The sequence below is a fragment of the Cucumis sativus genome, chromosome 5 (assembly GCF_000004075.3).
Source record: "Cucumis sativus cultivar 9930 chromosome 5, Cucumber_9930_V3, whole genome shotgun sequence".
NCBI lineage: Eukaryota > Viridiplantae > Streptophyta > Magnoliopsida > Cucurbitales > Cucurbitaceae > Cucumis > Cucumis sativus.
In genome coordinates, this window is record NC_026659.2 from 19,126,087 (window position 1) to 19,151,722 (window position 25,636).

The 25,636-nt window shown below is 32.1% G+C and overlaps 3 protein-coding genes across 7 annotated transcripts; 2 read left to right on the forward strand and 1 right to left on the reverse strand.

The window, feature by feature from the left end:
* Positions 1-6,219: 6,219 nt before the first annotated feature.
* On the forward strand, positions 6,220-13,645 carry LOC101207237 (protein TPX2). The gene is made up of 4 exons (XM_011657916.1): positions 6,220-6,303; positions 9,358-9,417; positions 9,531-9,625; positions 13,549-13,645. Exons 1-4 carry the CDS (start codon positions 6,220-6,222, stop codon positions 13,643-13,645), a joined length of 336 nt encoding a protein of 111 aa, XP_011656218.1.
* Positions 13,646-15,736: 2,091 nt separating this feature from the next.
* Positions 15,737-21,235, forward strand: LOC101206997 (WAT1-related protein At3g02690, chloroplastic). Of its 5 annotated transcripts, XM_004140306.3 has the most exons (6): positions 15,751-16,560; positions 17,964-18,086; positions 18,959-19,108; positions 19,573-19,744; positions 20,605-20,665; positions 20,761-21,233. In XM_004140306.3, exons 1-6 carry the CDS (start codon positions 15,895-15,897, stop codon positions 20,861-20,863), a joined length of 1,275 nt encoding a protein of 424 aa, XP_004140354.1. In that variant the 5' UTR covers positions 15,751-15,894; the 3' UTR covers positions 20,864-21,233. The 5 variants fall into 5 exon arrangements, 4 of the variants coding, with proteins under 4 accessions (XP_031741328.1, XP_031741327.1, XP_031741326.1 ...); XR_004216695.1 differs by lacking the exon at positions 20,761-21,233 and having other exon boundaries at positions 15,737-16,560; positions 19,533-19,744; XM_031885467.1 differs by lacking the exon at positions 20,605-20,665 and having other exon boundaries at positions 15,744-16,555; positions 17,998-18,086; positions 20,761-21,235.
* A 101-nt stretch (positions 21,236-21,336) lies between these two features.
* On the reverse strand, positions 21,337-24,222 carry LOC101206761 (uncharacterized protein At1g65710). The gene is made up of 2 exons (XM_004140305.3): positions 22,552-24,222; positions 21,337-22,455 (listed from the first exon to the last, which is right to left on the reverse strand). Exons 1-2 carry the CDS (start codon positions 23,833-23,835, stop codon positions 21,511-21,513), a joined length of 2,229 nt encoding a protein of 742 aa, XP_004140353.1. The 5' UTR covers positions 23,836-24,222; the 3' UTR covers positions 21,337-21,510.
* Between the last annotated feature and the right edge of the window lie 1,414 nt (positions 24,223-25,636).

Below are 25,636 nucleotides of genomic sequence, written 5' to 3' on the forward strand. Positions count from 1 at the left end.
TCCCTAACTTGTACTCTTTTTCATTCTTCTGCCTTCCTTTTTTGTATTCTTTGTGTAATATTTATACTGTTCATATTGTACAATGGACGAAGGCCTACAATCTTTATATATATTACATGTTTATACATTTTCAATCCATTATGTCTCTACTTTCCATCAGTTAATGTGTTATTGATAGTTTAGGTCGGTGATAAGTTCTTGATAGGAACTTTCTCTTACCAATCTTATCACGTTAGTTGTGCTATTATTATCGTTTGGCCAACGTAAGTTGCTAAATGCCCGAGAGGGTAAGTAGCAAGGGCATGACTAACACGCAAGGAAGATTTTTCTCTTCCTTTGCGATCCAAAAGGTGAATAAGTATGGGCACTAGGCACCGAGAGGTTGCTATCTTTAATCGCGAAGTTCTATACGTCTCATAAGTGAACTCTTCTAGATATATCGCGCCTAATCACACTTAGTCATGTGGATCTCGTAAGGTGACCATGTGTGACGTTTAATGATTCCGAGAGGAGCATGCCTTAATCATAAGATGGTTGAGTAAGCTATATCGCATCAAGGCTATCACATTACTTAATCGTGTTATAATGCATAGAAATTCTTTGACTCTTTCTCGCATACAAATGTTAGTTCACACATTCATCTAGCATTCATTTTCACCTCTTTATAGATTCTCTAGGCATATTTAAGTAGTGTTATTTTCAGTATTATTATTTTATATGTTAATTATTTATTCTTTTATATCGCCTAATTGAGGAGTAGATCCTAGAACTAAGATTTGATATCAACTTCCTGTGTTCGACTCTAGATCACCTAGAGAAACCTATTGCTTCGCTTATACTTGGGCAAGCAGTCGAAAAACTTGTACTCAACGAGGACTTAGTAGAAATGCAATGAAGAGCTACAGAGTTAGTACCTTGCATATAATGATAATGACCAATGACTTATCACATAAAATTAATTGTGTACTTAGATATAGTACTGAGCCTGAACGAAACTGCGAAGAAAGGCAATTCCACTCCGCAGTTCCAAACTAAACACTTAACACTTACAGAATTCATACAAGACAACTCTTAACTTTGTACTTTGCATAAAAATAAAACCAAGTGTAATCTTCTCACTTCCTTCTTCTTTCCACCATGGTGCAACACACCTATCTTCATCCACCATCTAATGCTACTCTCTTTAGCGGTGTCTAGGTGTATTAAATTTTGTTCCCGCCCTTTTTCCTTTTTCTCATCTTCACTTCAATCCAAGGACACCCTCTAGGGTCTCCTCTTTTCTCTTCATCGCTAAATGTTGCTCCTTGTGGCAGGTACTTAGAAGTGTAAAGGTGGCATTTTCTCCTTCGCTTCGATCGTCCAACCACTTCTTTTTATGGATTGCATTTAAGGTTATCCTCTCCCTGACTCTACTCTTTGGCTCTCTGGCTCACTGCATTTGGCCTCACCAACTTGAATATTGCACTCACCTTCCTTCGAGTCAGGTCATTAGCACTAAGAAAATATTTGGTTACCAACCAACTCCTTAGGTGTATAATGAGAAGCTGTGGCTCGCACACCATTTATGACTAAAAAATAACTTTTCCTTTCCTCCTTAACTAGGCTACAACGCCTCAGAACCAACCTTCACATGACTTCAACGTCTGACAACCTGGGGGAGGGAAAAACTTCAAAAACAAGTCAAACAAACATAGTGAGTGATGGGTTTCAGAAAGCCTTTTTGGTAAAGCACACAAAATAGCAAATAATAAGGTCAAATCGCATAAGATAAATCACAACACATGAAATCGCCATCACAACAAGCATCACAAGCACCTCGTGCTTAAGCCATTTCACAAACAAGTTTAACATTGAGACTTGGTATTCTCCCCTTGCCTACACTTGGGATTGGCACTTAATCAACATCATACAAGTTCCTTGGGATTTCCACTAGAGTCTCGTCACATTTATCTTTCTCAGACATGAGAGTCACACTCCACCATCGTCTCATCACCAACTTTCTTAGACTTGTGATTCTTCATTCACCAAGACCCAAAATTCACACTCAACCAGTGCCATGCAAGTTACGTGAGATTTCTACCAGCGGCTAGTCTTAAGAACACATCACAACTCACACCGACTTAGGGTTCACCCCTAGCCTAAACCTGGGATCCCCAGTAGTGCCCTATGATAGATTAACCACACCACAACACACAATCACAAGAATAAAAGATGAGAGCAATAACACATCACTTACACTTGCATAGATTATCACATCATAATAAAGTCATCACACCAACATAAACACAAAGGAGCAGATACTTACAAACAATGTTTCTAAAATAATCCTTTTGCAAATCGAAGATCATGAATAGAAATGTTTTCCTTTCTCAAGCAATTATTCGATAATCGTATGAAAGCATAGAAAAACATTTAACCATAACAATGGTTTATAAATCATGTTTGAAAACTGATTTGTTATTCATGAACGTTTATTTAGTAAAATAATCGTTCACAAAATAATACTCATAATCAATTATAGAAAACATTTATAAATCAAATTAAGCACTAACAAAAAGTAGTACTTATAAATTGTATTTATCACTCATAATGCTTTCTTGTAACTTATAATCAATCAAAGAAACATTTATAAAATAGATCTTATCACTCACAAAAAATACTTAGTCTCAACTCCTTCCTTCTTTGCATCCGACTTTCTCTTCTCGTCCAACAGTTCCTTCAACTGGCCGTTCAACGTTCAAAACTTTCTTTTCATACTTTCATAAAATAATCTAGCGTCTCCAGAACAAAAATTCTCTTTTTCCTTTGACTTTCGGTCCTATTTATAGTGGCCTTTCACCTCCAAGGAACACTTTCACGATTTACATGTGTCACCTTACTAACATGTCGCGCCTTGCTACTAACTCGAACTCGTCACGTAGTCTATTCTTTTGCGGCAATTTGACTTTTCATTGAAGACACACACTTTATCTCCTCGGGAAGCCAAACTCTTAAATCGTCCGACTGTCCTTTTCTTTTCTTGAAAAGTCACATCGTTTCCTTTCTTACAACGAGTTGTCAAGTCACCTTGACAAGACACTAACTTCCTCGCCTCATTATCTTGGGCACCGATACATCTTCTCGCAGTATCCTGCTAAACACCCAACACTTTAACGTTCTACGTATGGTTCCTTCTCGTCAGTTGTTCTTATCGTGTCACTTACCTTCATGCGATAGAGCCTTGACTTGCGCTTTTCTATTCACATTGTCAATTTTTCATTCGCGTCCTTTCTCACGAATCAGGGCATCACAAAAGTTAACAACTTTCCCTCAGTCTAGATAAGTTCATTCCAATGTAAACAGTCAAAGACAATCAAATCAAGATATGCTCAAAACTACCCATAATTTTTCAATACAAGACATAACCAGTAAAAAGTCAACATACTAGTACATGTTCATTCGTCAATGTAGCAAATGTAGAAAATACACATTTAACTAAGTGTTTGGAAAAAGTAGTGCAATAATGTTTTTTATTGTCAAGTTCATCCTTCACATACATTGCATAGATGACAATGTGTGTGACGAAAGCACTGAGAGGTTGCATGTCTTAATCAAGGAAAAATAACTTAGACTACTTACAACATTATAAGACATAAATCATAAGTCAACTTAGTGTATTTGAATTCAGAGAGTAGAGCAAATATGGTAGAATGTTGAGAAGCATCTCGCCTTAATTTGGAGTTTAATTAGTATGCTTTATATCGCTTCAAACCTTCGAATACATTCTAGAGCGCTTATATAGTTAAGATATTCCTTCATTGCCATGTCTATAATGATTCCATTATTCATCTGTTGTCATCTCGCCTTGTCATCTTGCGCCGCCACACACACCACATGTATATAATAGATCAGAGTAGACAACATACTGTTCATACCTCATATTGTATAGCTTATACCGCATAATTTTTGCAGCATGGTAAAGTAAAATAGGAACTTAAGCTCCCTGTGTTCGACCTTGGTCTTACCAGCAAACCTCTCTTCGCTTGCACTTGCACGAATGAAAGGAAAACTTGCATGCTAACGATTGCATTTTGTGATGTAGAAACGTATGGGTAGGATTATAACTTTTATCCCATGATCCTATTCTGTTGCTTGATAATTCACTCTTTAGAACTCATATCGCCTTATCCACAACTACTTTGCTTGCACATATAACTTAACAGTCTAAAGCCAACAAGCCGTTTAACTCAAATCCTTCATCGCCAGTCATCCTCATCGCGTTGCTTACCTTCACGCAATAGAATCTTGGCTTACATGTTTTTCTTCACGTTGCCTACTCTCTTTTAGCATCACTTTTCGCAGGGTATCTCAACACTTATTTGAACAACCTCCCACGAGGATCCTTCTCAACAAGACTCCCTTCTATCGAATCAAGACCTCACAGTGATATTGTGATTGTGTATTTTTAGCATAAATGGACAAAGAAAAGAGATCGAATTAGCATGCTATCAGTAATAACTTTGGATTACTAATAACATACTATCCATATGATAACTTCTATCGCTAATAGTATAAATGAAATTGTTATCATTGCAACTTTTTTTTCAAAATAAATTATTGATTTTAGGTTATATGCTATGTACATTTATATCATTTAGAAATTCAAATTTCAAGTTATCATTGATAAATTCATGAAAAACATATTGACATATTAGACACAATGTCATTGATAGAAGCTTATCACTGATAGTATGATATATGTGATAGAAGTCGTCACTGATAGCATATGAGAAAGAAAATTGAAGAAAAATTTCGACATTTTAAAAAAAATTAGCATATGTCTAGTAAAAAATTGTCATTCTTGCAAATATTGTTCGTTGTGCTAAATTATATTTAATCAATGTTTACTTAAAAAAAGAAAGAAGGAATAAAAACTAAGTAAAGAAGTTTTGTTGGTAGAGAGAAGATGTGAAGGTACTTATAAAAGGGAAACAAAAATTGTATAATAGGGAGACTTAATAAGAAGGGTTTGTTGTAAATTTGTAATATATTGCTTAAATTTCTACCCCATGGTGGTGATGTTCCAACCCACACACATTTTACTTTGCCTTTTCATTTTTCCCTCCTTCACAAGCTATACATATATATATTATATATATCACTTCGCTTCCAAATCAATGCCATTCATCAACTTTCTTCCTTTGCTTCTTGTTCTAAATCTCATAGCTATCATTAAAATTGGATCAGATGCCTCAAGTGAAAGTAGTTCCTATTATAAAGGTTCAGTAATTTGCTTCTGTGTTCTTCCCATCAATCTTGTAGTTCTATAATTTTGTATCACAATTGTATCGTGAGAGATCTTTAGGACAAAGACGGTGTCAATTACTATTGAACTAAATTCATGTTGATTTCTCTCACAATTAAATGTAGTGATTTTTTAATATTTCTATATATAGTAATGATTTTTTTTTTATTCTAGTTACTTAAGTGAGCGTTGATGGTCTAGAAGAGCTTTTCTTTATCTCTTTGGCATAATCGTTTTTTTTTCCCATAAATATGTAGAAGTGAAGAATTTATAAATAATTTTTAAAGCTTCATACACAATGTAAATAGAAATTGTATGAAAAGAATTGTATTAGAAGTTTTCGGATATACAAGGTTTATAGATGACTTAAACCTATCTTTTTGGTTGAGTTTGGTTGATATGTGTGTTGAACATTTTGTTAAAGAAAGAAAGGATTTAAATCTTGAAGTAGTTTCTAATTATGAGTAGTTTTTAATTATTTTGATCCTATTAGACTGCTGATATCAAAGAGAGGTTTTGCAACAAACCCAAGGTAAGATATCTGTCACTGGAACAAATATCAGATAGTATGAACAGAGATTCAAGCTTTCTTGATCTAGCTTTGAACACCATCTTTCTCTTTTGATAATCATTGTATCTTTGTTTTTGGTTTTCAAAATTAAAGTTATTTCCTTCAACTATTCACATCTTTTTTTAATTAAAACAGTTAATTTTTTAGTCCAAATTTCAAAGAAAAACAAGTTTTGTTTTGGTAAAAGGTAACTAACAAAAAACTTGAGATGAAATAAATGTTTGTAAATAAAAACTAAAAATAAAACACAAAATTGGTTACCAAACGGGACATTTCATGAACATTTTAATATTTATGTATGTCTCCGAGATTCGGAGTTGACTATTTTATAACCTTGGTGAGATTTCATATATGAATAAAGGTTATGATCAAAGAAAATACAAGGCCACATGATTTCAAATTGCACACAGAACAAAGGGCCATCAAACGTGCAATGTTCAACTATTCGGTAACTATATTACTTGATGTTATCTTCGAGCCAACTATTATGGGAACCTTTATCAGGCCCTTACCTTATTTAAAGTTGAATTGATTCAAACTCGGTATAACAAATTTCTAATGGATGTACAATAATACAACTAAGGGACTGTGTTTGGATTTTAAGTCGGTTATGGTATAAATCATTTTAACTTGAATTAAAAATAATAAATAATATAATAAAGAGAGAAAGATAGAATGAGTATAAAATAATAAACACAGTTACAAAAAGATATTTAAAATAGTAATAATAAGGAGAATTTTTAAAAATAGTAGATTTTACAAAATATTTACAACCTATAGCAAATTCTATCACTGATAATCATTGATATGATATAGTGATTGAATTCAAAATTTTGCTTTTAGGTTGTAAATGTTTTAGTTTATTTTACTATTTTTAAAACTGCTCCTAAAAACAATGTATTTAATTGTAAGTTATATAATAATTAGAATTAAACGCCAAGTGCTATAATTAGAGTCCAATATGAAATAAGTAGTGGACTGCCATTTGAATGAGTTGGAGGTTTAAACGTCTCTAAATTAATTGTGAACTAGTGATTAAAAAAAAAAAAAAAGTCAAAATCCACCTTTTTTTTATTTATGAATTTTTATGAAAGTAACAATTTAACCATTGAGGGTTAGTTTATAGGAAAATTTTAAAAAATTGTAGATCTTACAAAATATTTACAACTAATAGCAAATTTTATCAGTGATAGTCATTGATATGCTACAGTGATAGAATCCAAAATTTTACTATTTTTAAAAATGTCTCCAATTTATAATGGTTTAATATCTTAATATACTTTTAATTTTGTAAAATTATCTAGCACATTTTAGTCTCTATGATATAATGTCTATAGTGAACAATTTTGTTGGTAAGATTTAATATGATTCTTTTATTCAAATAGATCGACAAACTTATTAGCTAGGATAAACTCTAGGGGCATTTTTAAATATTAAAATAGAAAAATCTATTAAATTCTGTCGAGTGCATTTAAGTCTCTCTTTTTCCATATTTATAAATAGTTTCAATTTTTTTTTCTACGAATAAGAATTCTCCTAAATTAAAATGTTTTTATAAACTATAAAAATATATATTACCACATTAGAAAGATTAAGAGTTAGGTTTGATGAAGATTTTTGGGACTAATTAAACCGCTATAGATGTTAAAGGCCCGTTTGATAATGTTTGCGTTTCTCATTTCCAAATTTTAATGAAGGTTTCTCGAAAAGTTTTTCCTCGTTCTTTTCCCACTTTATGTGATCAAATTTTCTTTATTTCTATGATTCCATGTTTGCTTATTGGTATTGAGTCATGTTTAAAATCATTTTTGTTGGTGGAAGTCTTCGGTTCAACTCCCAAGATGACTTTGTATTCTTTTTTTTCTTCTTATTTTATTACTTTTTCATATATGTTTAATATTTTTTTTCCTTTTTTCCTTTTTTTTTCATATCTATATGTTTAATTTAATTTTAAATTTTAATTTTTTTAATATTTAAATTGATGTATTATTTTATTTTCAAATTTCATATTTAATTTTAAATTTTAAATTTTCTTTTCTATTTAGCTAACTTTTCTATTTTTTTTTACATATTTAGTTTAATTTTGAATTTTAAACTCTTCAATATTTAAATTTATATATTATTTTAATCTTTCAAATTTAAATATTTCTTAAATTTTAGATTTTCAATTTTTGCAATAGGCAGGTTTATATGCTATTTTAATTTTAAATTTAAAATCAAATTTACTAATATATATATGATTAATAAAATTTACTAATATATGATTAATAAAATCTATTGTAGTTTGTTATTAATATTGCAATGGGATATATGTATATTTCATCATGTTAATGTTTTATACCTTCATGAATTCTATATACATTTTTATCTTTTACCTAATTAAATTATATTTAAACTAAAGGAAAATGTTATGAAAAATAACATAAGAAATGACTATCAAACAAGTTTATGTTTCTGTTTCAAGTTTTCAAGAAACAAAAAAATGAGAATAGTTATAAACATAGTCCCGTTTCTTGTTATCAAAAAAGAAGAAACAAGGAACAGATAACAGAAAATAGAAACATTATCAACAAACTCTAAAAGTGCAAATTTTGAAATATTTGAACTAAATTATTACAAACCAAATGTCGAGGGACTATATCTTTCCATTAATAAAATAATTTTTTTCTTTAATCATCATTTGATGGTACAAATTGTTATCACTTTAGCTACAAACAATCATAATATTTTATTTGTCACCTTTACAAATGCTTCTTCTCAATTTTCTCAAAATTAAGCTTTTATTGATAGTAACCATTAGCAATAGCAATTGATAGTTGCTATAAGTTACCATCATTGGTAGATGATAATAGTTTTTAATTTGAGAAATGTGCTATCAGCTGTCACCATCTATGAATGATAGTAACTTGTATTTTAAAATTTTTTACCAATTGCTTGATCAACATTGGCTACTTTTGCAAATATCTTATCATTCTACGTACTACACTTTAAATTTATTTTCTAAATTGTGTTATTTCCTATAACTTTTCTATTTTTATATTAAAAGAAAAATGGTTATAAAAAATGTCAAAAATGTTTCTTACGAATAATAGAAAAGAATTATAATCGTAATAAATAACAATTTAAGAACCAATACTTAAGTTTATAACAACATTTTAAAAGAATGAAAAATATAGAAAATATATCACCGATAGAATCTTATTACAATTGATTCTATCACTAGCCTATTATGAATCTAAATTTTGACATATCTACAAATTTTGTTACATTTTGTTTTATATATTGATATTTTAAATTTTGTCATAAACATTTTCTTTTATTGGATTCTTTAGGAATGTGAGAAATTCAAAGTTAATATACATCCCAAACAAAAAAAAAGCTTGCTAATTTAACTGCTGAGCTAGTAAATGATAAAATTGTATGTTTCTTAAATTAAAAAAAAAATGAAGGAAAATATAATTGTGTTGTTAATTAAATAATTGGCACATTGGGAACTTTTCAGGTAGCAACAAAATTATTTGTGATAGAACAGCAGAAGAAACAAGAAGAACAATTGCATAAGGTTTTTTTATTATTATTATTTTCCTGGAATAAAGATATTTTCAGAGCTTTTTAGAAAAAAGGAAATAAATAATTTGAAGGGCATTAAAGAGATTTTGGGTGAAAATGAAGCAGATTATAGAAGAGGAAGAGATTCGTTTGCTAAGAAAAGAAATGATTCCCAAAGCTCAGTTAATGCCTTTTTTTGACAAACCCTTTTATCCTCAAAGGTAACCCAACCAACCCTCCTTCAATTCTTCTTCTTCTTTCTTTTTTTTTTTTTTTGTCCATTCTACCCTTTAAATTTTTAATGTTATTTCATAATCTAAAATAGATATTTCAAAGTTATAATCACAGTTTAACAAACTTGAAATATTTAAGAATAATATCAAAATTGGATCAAACTTACATTTTATGCTAAAACAATAGATTCTCTCTAATTTTTTCCCTTCCAATTATTCTCTCCAAATTTATTTTGTTAATTTAAGTTTACATATACATATATATACATATATATAATCTTTTTTCAAAACTGTTATGTTGTTTAAGATCGTCTACCAAATATAAACGATCATGTATCAAATCTAAATGATCATGTACCAATTTTTTTAAAATATTAACGATCTTGTACAAAATTTAAACGATCATGTACCAAAAAGTTTTGAAAAAAAAATCGTTTAGATTTGTTTACCAAAATTTAAACGATTAAATATAAACAATCGTGTACCAAATAGTGTCAAATCTAAAAGATCATATACAAAAAAATCTTGAAAACAAATCGTTTAAACTCAAATCTAATCGATCATGTAGATTTTGACTTTAATTTTTCAAATTTTTTAGAGTTTAAACTCAAATAGTGCCAAAGCTAAACGATAATTTTTCAAATCATATTTAAGTATACAGCCGGTCAAAGTATGATTTCTAAAAGTCAAAAATCAACATTTTGACTTTTCACATCTTCGACCACTTTCATCAATTCCGAGCTTCTGAATATGATTTTGTATTTATATTTTTAATATTTAAATTACATTTAAACATAAAGATCTATCTTTAACTTATAACTGACATCTACATATATCTGTCGGTTTCTCTCTCTTTACCTAATTTGAATAATTTGAATTATTCCATCATAATGTTTTAAGTTGATTCCTATTGAGCTAGTGGGAGAACCTAATGGGCTTCAACGATTCGAGATTAACTGTCTAAACTCTTTAGACCGTAACATCAACCTTCTTAACTAACAGGTCATTCCATTAAAGTTCTATAGTTGCACTCCCCTCACTATAGATATATTTGTGTCCGTGTGATATAACCATAATAAGTAAGTTAATCCTTTTCAGGTTGTTCATAACATCGGTTGGGTCAAAGTATCGTTTTACCCCTAAGACTATATCATGCTCCTTAAATCCCACTAGTCAACTATTGAACAATTGGTTTAAGGTCCAACCTCTAAATTGAATTCCTCTGGGGCCAATGAGAGGGTGGAACCCCTTGTTCAAGACTTGGATTCAATCATTAAGGGAACAACCTATCTACTAACTTTAAATCAAGTAGGAGTGAATTTCGTCTTGCGCCTTATGTCCCCAGTTATCCACCCGATCTTATCCTTAAACTAAGAGCCTTATTGGGTCAATGCTAATGAGCTACCCTCACCTATGCAGATCTAAGGATAATCTCGTATGAATAGGAGTTCATAGTTAGCTCAAGATTAAGATTAAGTTATAAAAGATATTTATATACGAAATAGTCTTTTTATAAAGGTAACAGTGTTATAACTTAAAAGTGACTATTTTATGGTTCAAGTCTTATGTAAACTCTTTACATAGGATGTTCTCACTTTCATGTCTCTACATGAACTGTTTAAGATCACATCGTTTATACTAACTATAAATCGAGCTGCATCTATAGTGTTCCTAGAATAAGGTGTCCAACCTTTTCATATTCTATGGACTATTAAGATTATATACTTGAACTTGATCCACGTTTATGTTTCTACATAAAGTTCAAGTTTACTCAATAATAGTCTAAGAACCTTAATTTATTTGTTTTGAGATTATAGTATCAATAACGACTTTATTGAATAGAATATAATTACAAACTACGAGTTTTAGCACATACATTCCAACATTTTAGCGCTTTCTTATAATTTTTAAAAGACTCCCTTCAAAATATACTTATAGGTTTAAAGTATTTTATCTTTTTTATTTAAATGGTTGGTAAAAAAGAATTTAAATTATTTTTATTAATTTAAATAATATTTAAATTTCAAAAGTTGATAATTTTTTTACCAACAATTTAAATTAAAAAAATTATTTTAAAGTTGCAGGTATATTTTAAAGTTTTTAAATATTTTAAAATTTATATTTTAATTTACTTTTCAACTAATTCCATATAAGGCACACATCATCAAATATAATTAATGTTTAGTAAGCATTCATTAAATTAAAATTAAAGTTAACACGATAACTATTTAAAAGTATATAGAAAACTTTAGAGATGGAAATGTTTGTTTTGAAACTTTACAGACTAAATAGAAATAAACTTAAAACTTTAAAAAATGTAAAATTATTTTACTATTTTTGGAATAGACCAAATTAGGAAATATTATTAAGTAAATTGAATAGCCAAAATTTGGAAGTATTTTTGCAAAAAAACGTTGGAAGATTTATGCAAATTCAATGTGACAAAATTGTCCGTTATTTGAAATTAATTTTCAATTACATGTACGAAATAAGCCAAATTAGAAAACATTACTTAAAATAATTATTTTATTTAAAAACTATAACAAACTTACAAGTTACAATAAAAAATAATGTGTCATATCCATTAGTTCCGTGGCACAATCGGCACTAATTAGCAACATGTGGGTCAAGGTTAATTTCGTGTAATCATGTCTAACCCCTCCATTTATGCCAAATTTGAGCTTACAATTTCTCAGAGTCCTGTATGAGTTTGATTAACTCCTTTTGTTCTTATTTATTTAAATTACATTTAAAAATAGTAAATCTTACCAAATATTTACAATTTATAGTAAAATATTGTATAAGTGATAGGTCTTGATATGTTATAATGATAGAAAACTATCTCTAATAAAATCTAAAATTCTATTACATTTTAATTTATTTTGCTATTTTGAAAAATGTCAAAAAAAAAAAAAAAAAAACTTCATTATTCATATATGATAGTTTAACTTTTCATTTATTTTTAGATTTAAATATTATTCTCTTAGTTAAGGCATATTTTAGTTTGAATACTTCCAAATATAGAATCATATTGATATCATTTTCATTTTGTGAACAAAAATTGGAAAAATAAAAATTAATATTTCATTTTGTGAACAGAAATTGAAAATTTTAAAACTAATATTTAAAAGTACATGGAATGGAAAGGATGAAATAGAAATAATATTAAAATGAACTGTTTAATTTAGGGATAGTTGCAAATTTAGCAATTAGATTTAAAATAATTAAGTATATAGCAACATTTTAAAAAATTTGTAAATATAGCAAAATTTGTCAAATTCTATCAATGATATAAGTCTATCACCGATAGACCATGTTGCAAATATTGATTTATCACTGATAGAATATACAAAGTTTATCAACGATACGAGTTTATCAGCGATAAATTTGTTATATTTGCAGTTTTTTTTAAAATGTTGCTATATCCTTAATTATTATTCCTAAGATAGTCATCAATTGCAATTTTTCTAAATTTTATAAAAGTTATTAATTAATTTAAATTTTCATTTTTCCTAATTTAAAGTATATCAATAAAAACTTGGCTCAACTAACATCAACCTAAGTTGAGGACCAAAATTCAAGTCCATGAATAGAATCTCCACGTTCATCAACTTGTACTTCAAATGTATGTACAAAAAGATCTTTTCATCTATATCAATACAAGTAAATATCATGAAATTTAAACACCGTTTACGAATTTTGAAGATAAGGTGAATCTCTATTTAATTTACAAAATTTCATCCGAATACACCTAAAATTATTTATAAAATAAAGCAAAATTCATCCTTTTTTTTACTCTTTATATTTTATTTAAAAGATTGGCTATATTTTCTTAAATTGTTTTATTTTTTTTCTACCATTCGTAATAAAGACACTTCTAAAATATTCTATACGTTTTTTATTTTTTTCAGATCAAAAAGACCCTTAACAATTCCTAGAGAGCCAAGTGTCCATCTAATGAGAACCAAATCTTGGAATTGCTTTCCCAACACTGAATTTGAGGCTTAATTGTTGGATGAATCCAATGGAGAATAATAATAGTTTATGTGTGTTTTGTAATTATATTTATGTTATTTCTTTAGTTTATATCATATTTATGAATCAAATAAGAATCTATATTTAATTAGTATGGTTTCATATTTTTGTACTAAAAAAATATACGGTTAAAAAAAATTGAATTAATCATAACATAACTCAATTCATTTATACATGAGTTTATTTGAGTTTATTTGTTAGCGATATTTTATCTATGATGTGACAATTATGATAAAAAGATAGATCCATCGTATGAATGAAATAATATCTCTTGATTGTTTGGAATTAAGAGTGGAATAATAAGCTCTAAAGTTACAAAGTCTTAGGTACCCAAAGTGTAAGTTTTGTTTTTTTGAAAGGTCTTATTAAGTATAGTTTGAGATAGGAATAATCGATAGAATTTGACAAATTTGGTTATATTTGCAAATTTTTTAAAATTTTACTATATACTTAATTATTTTAAATCTAATTGCTAAATTTGCAACTATTTCAACTTTTACTTGCTACTAGATTGTCATTTCTCAATTAATGTTTTACAAAAAGATCATAACTAAGAAGGATAACGTGTAGACAACAAACTTAGAATGAGTTTATAAAGTTATTTTAATTATAAACTCATTAATTTTGAAAAAAAAAAAGACTAATATGATTAGGAAAAACATACAACAAAGAACAAAGAAAGTTCAATAGTTAGAAGTTAAGAATATAATAGGGTTTAGGGATTATGCTTCCAACTTTTGAAAGCCCCCTTAATCAATAGCTTCAAGTATCATTGCCAGATGTTTTATCTCTTCTGTTTAGTATGTTGTATCGTCACTCATTAATTTTCGAAAGTGCATGGAATATTTATCACTTCTTAGAATATATCAACCAACCAAGGCAAAAAGGTGAAGACTTCTTTATCAATCAATTCTCTAAACGAACCAACTTTCAGTAATATAAACAAAAAATAAAGATTCAAAGGGTGAAAGAAATGAAAATATCTTAACAACAAACCAAAAAGTCTCAACCACCATATTTAAATATATAATTAATAAATCAATATAATAAAGATAGTGAGACCACGTCATAACACACGATATATTAGAGATGGTAATTAAAAGAAAAGTTTTCATACACTTGACAATGTGAAGTATTTGATAGATGACTTTTGTTTGTAAAAAATTATGTTGAAATAAGATTTTATCCAGCTTTTCAAAATAATGTTGCTAGATTTTTTTTGTCTTGGTTGCTTCTTCTGATTGATTTTGATTTTTCCCCTCTTGCTCAGTGTGATCTCCACATTGGAGTATTGGAGGTTGGGTTGCATATTACCGTCATCATCATTTACTTGTTAAATTTGATAGTGGAGTTTTATCTCAAGATCAATTGGCGATGAGAGAATTAACCCACCTATGTTAGAGTTCTCTTGATTTTTCTAATGTAAGACTTTCAACTTTTTCAATATTACTAGTTATTACAAATTGTGGTGAGTCACATATACCGGCATAACACCACAATAACAAAAGAAAATCTAAGAGAAAGGGATGGTGACTAAACTTGTGAGATGGAAAGGAGGAAGAAAGGGTTTAGGGTTTATATAGTGAGAGAAATGAGAGGACAAAACAAATATAAATCCTAGAAATTAAAATAGTTATAAATGTTTTGAAAGGAAGGGAAAGAAAAATAGAGAACAATTAGATAGTATACGAGAGGATTCGAAAGTAGATAACATATGTTATTTCTCTATTGTATGGAGTTCCTCAACGCGGAATATAATCCCAAAGTACTCCAAACACCCAAATATAGTCAATCAAGAAGGTGGTCAGACTGAAGCGGAGTTCCCCAACAGCATAGAGCTTGGGAAGCTCAGACCAAGGCATCCTTAATCTTGTCTCTTTCTGACCTAGACCTCCCTAGTCTATGAATTATAAGAAAATCAAACATAAAAAAGGAAAAAGGAAGTTATAAAAATGAACAAGAGGATGAATAGATTATTAACTTACTATGAACATTTAGGCAGCTTATTAGAGTAAAACCATTGATGACTTGAGTTGAGAGCATGGAACTACTAGGGGCAGATCATAGTTCAAAACAACTATGTAAGTGGTAAAGATTTTGGGCCTTATGTGTCCTAAACCGATACGTGGATGTGACAAAACCATAACCGATAGAGGACTATGGCGCCTGATAGCTTGCTTCTTCAACCGAACCAATTCTAGTATAGCCAAAAGACAACAAGAATGGCGGGTTGTTTAGCCACTGCCACTCTTACACCCACTTCTCCATCCAACTCTCCCCCTTTTTTTCATGCACCACCCATTTCCTCCGCCGCTCCAATTCTCCGGCGACGACTCCCTTTTCAATTAGGCTTCAGAACCAGGTACGATGAGAATTCCCGGTTTCGTTTCCACTACGTTGCAATTCCAGTGGCGAATTGCACCAGGAGTGGCGGAGATACGGAATTGGACTTCACAGAGTCCATCGATTGCGTGGGGACTGCACAGGATGTGGAGTGTGTGGTTTCCCCGAACGATGAAGATCCTTCATCTTCAATTGGGGTTCCATTGAAATTAGGGATTTCTTCCGATTATAGTGGTGATGGGTCTGTGGCAGTCTTGGAGAAAGCCTGGGAGTTTGCAGTGTTGGTTTCGCCGTTTTTCTTTTGGGGTACGGCTATGGTGGCCATGAAAGAGGTGCTTCCAAGGTCTGGTCCTTTTTTTGTTTCCGCCTTTCGTCTTATTCCTGCCGGTTTCCTCTTGATTGCGTTTGCTGCTTTCCGTGGTCGTCCCTTTCCTTCTGGTTTTTCTGCCTGGATTTCCATCATTCTCTTTGCTCTAGTCGACGCTACATTCTTTCAGGGCTTTCTTGCTCAAGGCTTGCAGAGGACATCCGCAGGGTTGGGTAGTGTATGTTTTATTTTCTTCCATCTTTTGCTTCGTTACTTAGTTGTCTTTTTGCTTCATTGCTGATTTATGAAAGTGCTGTGTGCCTTGTTTGATTAGAGGATCCTTTAATATTGTAGCCCTTTTGATCTTTGAAGAAGATACAGAGATTCACATGGATATACAGTTACATAGAATTCATGTAACTTATAAATTAACCTCTGCGTAGCTTAAAGTGAATGATCCATAATATTAGAAACGTATCAAATAATTTCCTACCATCTGAGTTCAATTGTTGACGAGGCCGCCACATGTTATTTCTTTGATGTCCATGAAGTTTCACTGAAATCAGTGTAATATTTATTTATTATTATTTGACACTAAAATCAATGTTAAACAAAAATACTTTAGTAATAATCAACATGTCCTTTTCGTCCCAGCTATCGCCCTTAAAAACCTGTTATGAAGTAAAGTGGGTCGGTATGGTTGAAAAATAGAAATGAAGATTCAGCTCTTTTCCTCTATATTTTGATTGAAAGGAAGAGGAATATTTGATTTCAGAATTGACATAGGATGAAGGTTGAATTTGAATATTGAGATGGAAATGGACAGGATGAAATAGTCTGTTTCTTTCTGAATTTAACTCTAGAGATCAGGGTAGTAGGTTCTTACTTAAGGGTGTGGACTGGCAACCAATTTTGGGGGAGGAGAGACACCATTTGAAGAAGCTTGAGGTATTTGGTACTTTTTTTTCCTATATCTGTGTGTGTTCGGTTCAGCTACGTGTACCTTGACTAATCTCACGGGACAACCCGCCTGACCCTACAAAATTTGGGTGTCAAGGAAACTTGTAGAAAATTAATTCCTAGGTAGATGGACACCGTGGATTGAACACATGATCTTTAGTTATCGGGACAGTCTCCCATTTTACCACTAGACCAACCAATTGTGATTAGCTTGAGGTATTTGATACTATCTTATAGCTTAAGGTATTTGTTACTATAAAAGATTTGGATAGATTGACAACACTAGAGCTGCATGGATTGACAGAAAATTTCCTAGAATTTTAGAACATTCTCAAGATAGACTCACATATCCCCCAAGTTGTTATTTCGTTTTATGTCTGATTTCCCATCGGAAGTGTGACAAAGTTGGGAAATGTGAACAAACTGATGGAGGTTGCTTTCCATCGATATTTATAGGTGCCAGTGCCAAATAGCATCCCACCCATATTTCTCTGCATGGAGTTTTCATGATCAGAACTTTGGTTTAGCTTTTGTAGGCATTATAAATTATCTTGATTTTCAAAACACACACACACACACACATTTGGCACTTTTCTTTCTACATTTCTGCACTTATTCAAACATCATGTGGAAATTATATCTACATCATTTACATTTTCTATATCTACACCTTGATTACAGGTAATAATTGATTCTCAACCATTAACTGTGGCAGTGCTTGCAGCCTTCTTGTTTGGTGAGTCCCTTGGTTTAGTTGGAGCCGCTGGACTTGTACTTGGTGTTTTAGGACTTTTACTTCTCGAGGTATTCCTTTTTCCCCTCCCCGGTATAATTGGTGGGGCCTTTGTGTTTGTGTTAGTGACTGACAGATGCATTATATAACTGAATGATATACAGATGTGCACAACTAATGAGACTAACAAAGTGTAACTGTCAATAAACATGACTTATGTAACTTGTAGTGCGTTTAGGTAGCTTTTGGGAGGATGAGACCCAATTGTTTTTTGAAATGAAAACCTTAATTTTATAATACTCTGCTCTCATAATGCAGAGAGGTTCTGCATATAAAATTTGTACTGAATTTCAAGAAGTACTGCATACACTTCTGCATCTTTAGAACTGAGATCTGATGAAATCTTTTAGTACTTTTATTGAAAAAGAGGAAGAAGTGGAAGCACAAGTTATACGTGGAAAACCCTAGTATAGGGAGAAAGAACTACAATAGAAGCCTTTCTTTTTATTTTTTAATAATCAAAAGAGTACACGAGTGAAAAATATATATAGGCTATGATAAGCCCTAACAAAAAAAAACTAAAGGTACAATAAGTTACATAAATACTCTTGGGGCTGTAAACACTCCACTAGCCACTAATTTCCAACAATTTCAATCACGCTATCCATATTCTTTGTAAACTTTAATCTAACCGTCTTATGAATGCTCCTCTTGGCTTCTTGACCTCTTTTAAATAAAGCACTTTTGTTATCTCTTCCTGGATAGATTAATAGTCTATGTGTGTAGTGTGTATATGTCTTTATATTTTTTTCAACATTATGGTCGTACGATTCTTCAAGTATTATATTATATGAAAAGAGGTTACATTCACGAAATCCCAAGAATAATCTATCTGCATTTTATCAAAGGATAGCTTCTGTTGATATGACGGTCGATTTGACAGGTTCCTTCACTTACTTTTGATGCTAATAGCTTTTCATTGTGGGGAAGTGGAGAGTGGTGGATGTTCCTAGCTGCACAGAGCATGGCAGTAGGCACTGTCATGGTCCGCTGGGTTTCCAAGTATTCTGATCCTATTATGGCAACTGGATGGGTAGGATCAACTGTTATAGTGATCACTTATGAATTTACATCACTGTTCTTTCTTTTGCATTTTATAATACAAATTATGGTTCATCCTTATTAAAAATGTAACGATCGCATGATTGAAGAAATTTAGTTCTTAATCTACTTTCACCACACGTTCATAGTCCTCATGGGAAATTTCTGCTTCCTTCACCCAATTAAACCGTCATGCATGTTATGATTTTGATATATCACAAGATAATTCAGTCGTGTACATGGTGGCTCTGATTTGTTCCTTCCCTAGCTTCTAATTCTAAAGGAGAGTTGTCAGTGTAGCATGCAATCAATTAATTACTGAAACCATCATACTTCAATGGAATTCTTTATTGGAAGTCATGAAACTTGAAGGATGTCTTATGTAAGGCCTTACTCTATTGAATTGAAGGAAATAGAGCAAGGAACGACTTCAATGTCTTTTTCTTATGTTGCCAGCACATGGTGATTGGTGGTCTGCCGCTTTTGATGATCTGTATCCTTAATCATGATCCTGCAGTCAGTGGGAGTCTTAAGGATTTTACAACAAATGATATACTAGCACTCCTTTATGCATCCATTTTTGGAAGTGCTGTTAGCTACGGTTCATTCTTCTATAGTGCTACAAAAGGTTTCACACTTTTCCCTATTAGCGTTCTCTATTTTGTACACCGCTTTGCATTGAAGTTCAAATTTTATCTTGTTGCTTTATTATTACGATTTGTATTGCGATGGAACTCTACTTTGAATCAAGTAAGAACTGCTTTATTACTTCAGTAGGTAGTAAGAAATACAAGAATACGAATTTAGAACTCCTCAATTCGGAAAACCTTCCTCTGCTTTCCTATCTCTCAAGGAATAGCATGAAGTCAAATACAACTTTCTAACTAAATCCCCCTCTCCCTAACAACCTTTTATTTATACTAACAGAAATATGAAATAACAACTAACAATACTAAATACACTTTCCTTGGCGCGTGCGGTTGCTTCCTGCTTCTTCTTCTTTCTACTACTGATGTATAATTGGTGGTCTATCATATTGTTAAACATGACTTCATTCTTTGGTTGATAGCATAGCAATGACAGATGATTGATTCCATGTAGAACATAGTAAAAGACCGTGGAAAGGTACAACCATGGAAAATAAAATAGAAAACAAAGTAATGAACTTTTGGGAAAAATGCCATTTTGAGTAATAAAATACCATTTAGTCCCTAATATACTTACCTGCATGCAATAATAAACCTTCTGACCTATGATCTTTTGAAATCGAGTATAAGTTATGGTACAATTATAATATTTAGAGTTTTGATTATTAGACATTTTGAAGTCCATCTTCATAGTTCACTGATTTTTGATATGCTGTGTGCACCTGATCAAATGTTAATGCCCCTTGATACTTTATAGACATCCATGTTTTGTTACCTAAATCTATCTTTTTCTTTTTTTTTTCTTCTTTCTTCTTGTGCTAATTCGATTTTCTACTAATAGGTAGTTTGACAAAGCTTAGCTCTCTTACCTTTCTCACTCCAATGTTTGCCTCAGTTTTTGGGTAAGGTCTATACGCTGATTTTCAACAAGGGACAGATGCAACGATTGAAAATATCCACTTTACAGACACTTAAATGTTTCCTTTGTTTATGTCAGGTTTCTATATTTGGGAGAGACCTTTTCACCTATCCAACTGGTTGGAGCCGTTGTTACTGTGGTTGCTATATACGTGGTCAACTACGGCAGTGGTTTGGAATGAAAGCACAAAATTTGTTCACGGTTTCAAGATTCAAAACAAAGGTTACCATTCTGTTGTCGGACATGATCCTAAATTTAGAAATTTTCTTGAAAGGATATACAATTATGCCACAATCTGGATAGTGTACACTTGAGCGGCATGCTAATAGACATTAGCAATGACGCAGATAACGAACATCTACTTGTTGGGGTAGAAAAAAAGCCATCAGAAGCTGCCTGTCAGGCTGTCTCACAAGATTCGTCTTAGTTTTGATTTAAAAACTAGGGCAAAGACCCCATTCATATTTGTAGAATTGTAATTATTATAGTACTAATTAAATGTATTCAAATTATGTAATTATGGCATTCGTAATATAATTTTTTTGTAATTCTATCTTTTTCTTGCTGCATAACCTTACTTGACATAAAGTTCATTTATAATATTAACAAGATTGAAGGAGATGCACCATTTTGCTTTGCACAGCTAATAATGAGTGGAAGAATAATGAGTAAAGATAAATATAGGAATAGGAGAAGTGGTTGCAAGTTTGCAACTGAATACAAGTACACAAGTAAAACTCTGCTTTTCACAACATGAAAAGAAGAACGGAGAAAGACAACAAAAAGAAACAGGCAAATGGAAAAGTGGAGAGATCTATACAATTCTGATCAGGTGGAGCCAGTGGCTGCGACAGCAATTGTGTGAACAACTTTACCAGCATTGCCAAGTCTACCACGACCAATGCCAGTTCTTTGGGCATCGGAGTCTCTCCTTCTTTCAGCTGTTCGCCGCCTGTTATCGTCTCTGTCAAGCCCTGGTTTTGATTGCAAATGTGGATGGCCTTCCTCTTTGGTGATCTGTCTTGATGTCCTGGAGTCATTTGAATCAGCAGTGTTGGGTTCCCAAGAGGCAGTTGAAATGCCCCATTGATGCTGCTGCTGAACACTGCCCACATAACTGTTGCTGCCTGAGGATTCTTGATCATCTGTATCTCCCCCTCCAGCAGCAACCACAGGGCCCCCCCTTCTCACTGTCACATACTTATGAAAGCTCGGTTCCAGTATATCGTCATCCATTGCAACTTCTGATTCAACAAAAGGGTCTCTGAGTTCAGCCGTGCCCTTCAGACTGCCACTGTAGGGAACACTATACTCATTTCTACTGGATTGGTATGTTGGTGGATTGCTTCTATTCTCAGAGAAAGCAGAGGAGAAATTTGAACTTGTAGTTGAATTGAGATCAGCAACTGCTTCAACGATGGAACATGCCTTGGTTACACAAGCTGGAAGAGAAACAGGGTTGGTATTGGTACTCTTTTGATGGAAATTCTGAATGTCTTGAAGCAACATCTTAGTGTAAGATGGTGTTTGACTCTGATTTAATAAAGTTTCTGGATTAATATCCAGTTCTCTAGAATGCCTTGCTGATCTGCTCCTTGCCAGTCCCTGGGGTTTCTGGTGCTCTACAACAAGTACCTCTGTGTTCGACAATGGTGTTGTGGAGGTTATAATATTCACGACACCTCTTGTAGCAGTGGCAGTGCTGCTGGGTTTGCTGCCATTCACTTGGGAAACTATTACTTTATTAACACTTTTGGGATCAGCTTTTGGCCTCTGTGACAAAAGATTGTAAGGTATGAATATCAGTATTAAAAGACTTAGCTGTTTTCTAGGGATATAGACACTTGAGCAATGAAAGAAAAGGGTTACCTGGTTTACCCCATTAATGGAGTCTTTAGCAATCACTTCTTCAGTTTCTTTTTTGCTTCTGTTTTGAATCCTGTTGTGTTGTTGTGAATTAGTATCAATCTCACCCAACGGGTTTCTTCGATAAGGAGATTGCTCTGCTTTTCTTGATGAGCTGCGGCTAAGAGATGGCTGCTGCTGATTTTCGTCGGAAGCTTTAACATTTCCGTTGTTCCTTGCAGGAGACTGTGAACGAGGTGATGAAGCAACCCTTGAACCTGTCATGGCCGTGGCCTCGCCAACGTTTCTTTTAACTGATATCCTCTTAACCCCGGTCACAGTCGCTGAATCATTCCCACCACAACCAACATTGGCGGCACTGTTGTTCTTGTCCGTTTCCGCATGAGAGACCGTTGCTGGGACCGAAACCATTTTTGCTGGCCGATTGAGAACACCACCATTATTGGCATTGGCGTTGAGATTGGAAGTATTATTCGAAGCATTTGTTGCAGAGGGCTCCGCCGACCGTCGACCAGGCGACCTGCTGACACGCCTCTCTCTACTGCTGGACCGTTGATTCTGATCTCTCTCCCTACTTGGGGTCCTCCTCCTCCCTTGAGAGGAAGAGTGCCTTGGAGATTGGCGGTGGCGCTGCCTCTGATGGTGACGTTTCTCCACTGGAGTTCCATCATCATAAACCTCAACAGAATTAAGATTCCTCCCATCTTCATCTTCATCACCAAAATTGCCAGAATTAACACCATCCCTATCACATTGGTCAAAATCATAGCTTCTCTTCGAACCAGAGTACTTCCTTCCATTACCCTTAGCAGACGAACTTCGACTCAATCTCCCACACTGAATCAAAATAGCATCAACTTCCTCTTTAGTACAGCTCGAAGTTCTGACCAAACCTACCTTCAAATTTTCCCCCACAGCTCCAGATTCAAAAATTTCACAGGAGGAAGAAGACACAGTAGGAGTAGCAGCAGAGAAAACATGACCATTCCCCACTTGAGATGGAAGAAGAGAACCCCCGTTCTTATCTCTTCCATCATGGCTTTTCCTGTGCTTAATCACAAAAACCTCCTTCTTCACAGGGTACTCACTTCTTTCTTCTTTCCTTTCACCATTTTCCTCCCCTGTTATGTTGCAGGTCTTGAGTGGCACATCAGTGGTAGGAGGCTGAGAAATTGGAATGATGGGTTTGGTGCAGCCATTGGAAGAGGTGGGATCTGGAGGTGAAGGTACAGAGGAGGAAGAAATCGAAGGTAAAGTCTTCTTCTTTTTGCTCAAACAAGCACCCATTAGAGATATTGAGAAGACCCAACAATGGAAATTCTCTAAAGAAGTAGGAAGAGAGAGAGAGTGAGAGAGAGAAGAGATTGGTGGGTTTGAGATTTGAAAGTGAGATTAGTGAAGAGGAGAGAGAGAGATAAAAGAGAAAAGGAGGGTAACGGGTGGCGCACTGTTCAAGAGGCATTTTCAAAATGCTGCAACTTTTCTTATTTTATTTAAAATGAGAGAGAGAGAGAGAAAGAGAAAAAAAATTCGAAATTTGAGTTATGTTTGTAGAGAGGGAAAGGAAGAAAGAGAGCAAAAAATTCTGACAATAAGAGAGCCGTTGGATGAGTTGAATAGAGAGAAGGGTCTGTCCTTTGACTCCAACAACAACAAAAACAACCAAAGTAACAAACCCAACTTTCTCTCTCAATCTCAACTCTATAAATATATATTTTGGCTCCTACCTGTTTCAAATAAGTAAATGAAACTCTTATTTCTTTCTTTCTTTCTTTCTTTCTTTATTAAATATACCCTTTCTTTCTTTCTCTATCATTTTTTTAAAAAAATTTACTTTCCAGTTTCCACCCTCTCTTGCACGTGCTTCTCACTCTCTACTCTTTTATTATTATTCATTAAAATGTTTTAAGATTCTTTTTGTTAAGCAATTAGCATTGGCATTAACATGAATGTGGCCAATTTGTTAAAGTATTATTAATTTCAGTTGGTGGTTCTAATTGGTATTCCACCATCAAAAGAAACTATACTTCAACTCATATTACTATAAAATTTTCTTCATACTTCTGGAACAAACAATGTTTGTTTTCAAGTGATTTTCAGGATATTGATTTTACAAAAAAGAGACTAACAATAACAACCAAATTTATGTTTGGGTATTAAACTCTAAAAAAAAACAAGAAGAAAAATTTATATATTTTGAATCGAATATTTTCAAGTTAATTTAGAGTAATATATTTGTTTAAAATTTTAACTAAATAATTATGGTAAAGGTCTCCTCCTATTTATTTTATTGTTAGATTCTTATATGCATGGTTAAATTTAAAACATATATAATTGTTTGTTTTATTTATAAGTTAATGACTATCATAATGTCCCATTTTTGTTTCAACATTTAAAATTTTAAAAAAATACAAATGTCTAACTTAACAATATTTAACACAAAAACTAAATTAAATAACTATTTTTTGAGTGATCAACTAAGAATCACCAAACAAAAATTGTCTATCAATTTGAAATGATTTTATATTTTTCTAAAATCAATTTTAATTAATGTCAAATAAGAGATTTTAGGAAAAAGATTTTGGCAAGAGAAAAAGTCATTTTTGACCATCTCAAAAACATTCTCAAACACACCCTAATTCTTATATTTATGTTAGTCACATCCTTTAAAGCTAGAGTTACTTGAACTAAAATTAAAGTGAGGTTTGCTAATATTTACTTAAGACTTATTCATTTCAATTGTGATTGAGTTAACCTCAATTTAATATTTATGACATAAACTTCAAGTATTGTATTCATGCAAATACTAAAAAAAATTAATGTAAAGAGTCTCTTTTCTTAAAATTTGTACTATAAAAAAACTCGAAGTTTGAGTTATTGTATTTCATGTTATGTTAAGAAAAGTTTACACTAATAAAAAAAGTTACACCCAAAATTCACATTCAAATATAATAATCGTGTCCTTTAATTTGAAGTAATTTTAATTTATTATTCAAAGTTGTGTTTAGGTCATAAATGAATGTTTTGGTTTTGAAAAAAGATATGGAATATGTCTTTGTTGAGGAGGAATATAATAAATAAGATATGT

What these genes read in the sequence shown, in the direction of transcription:
- LOC101207237 (XM_011657916.1), top strand. Translation starts at nt 6,220, where the DNA reads ATGATCAAAGAAAATACAAGGCCACATGATTTCAAATTGCACACAGAA. An exon ending in GTGCAATGTTCAACTATTCG is followed by an intron (nt 6,304 to 9,357) that starts GTAACTATATTA and finishes GGAACTTTTCAG; the next exon opens with GTAGCAACAAAATTATTTGT. An exon ending in AAACCCTTTTATCCTCAAAG is followed by an intron (nt 9,626 to 13,548) that starts GTAACCCAACCA and finishes TATTTTTTTCAG; the next exon opens with ATCAAAAAGACCCTTAACAA.
- LOC101206997 (XM_031885466.1), top strand. Translation starts at nt 15,895, where the DNA reads ATGGCGGGTTGTTTAGCCACTGCCACTCTTACACCCACTTCTCCATCC. An exon ending in TAGGACTTTTACTTCTCGAG is followed by an intron (nt 18,087 to 18,958) that starts GTATTCCTTTTT and finishes TCGATTTGACAG; the next exon opens with GTTCCTTCACTTACTTTTGA. An exon ending in CTTCTATAGTGCTACAAAAG is followed by an intron (nt 19,745 to 20,760) that starts GTTTCACACTTT and finishes TGTTTATGTCAG; the next exon opens with GTTTCTATATTTGGGAGAGA.
- LOC101206761 (XM_004140305.3), bottom strand. Translation starts at nt 23,835, where the DNA reads ATGGGTGCTTGTTTGAGCAAAAAGAAGAAGACTTTACCTTCGATTTCT. An exon ending in CCATTAATGGGGTAAACCAG is followed by an intron (nt 22,456 to 22,551) that starts GTAACCCTTTTC and finishes CTTTTGTCACAG; the next exon opens with AGGCCAAAAGCTGATCCCAA.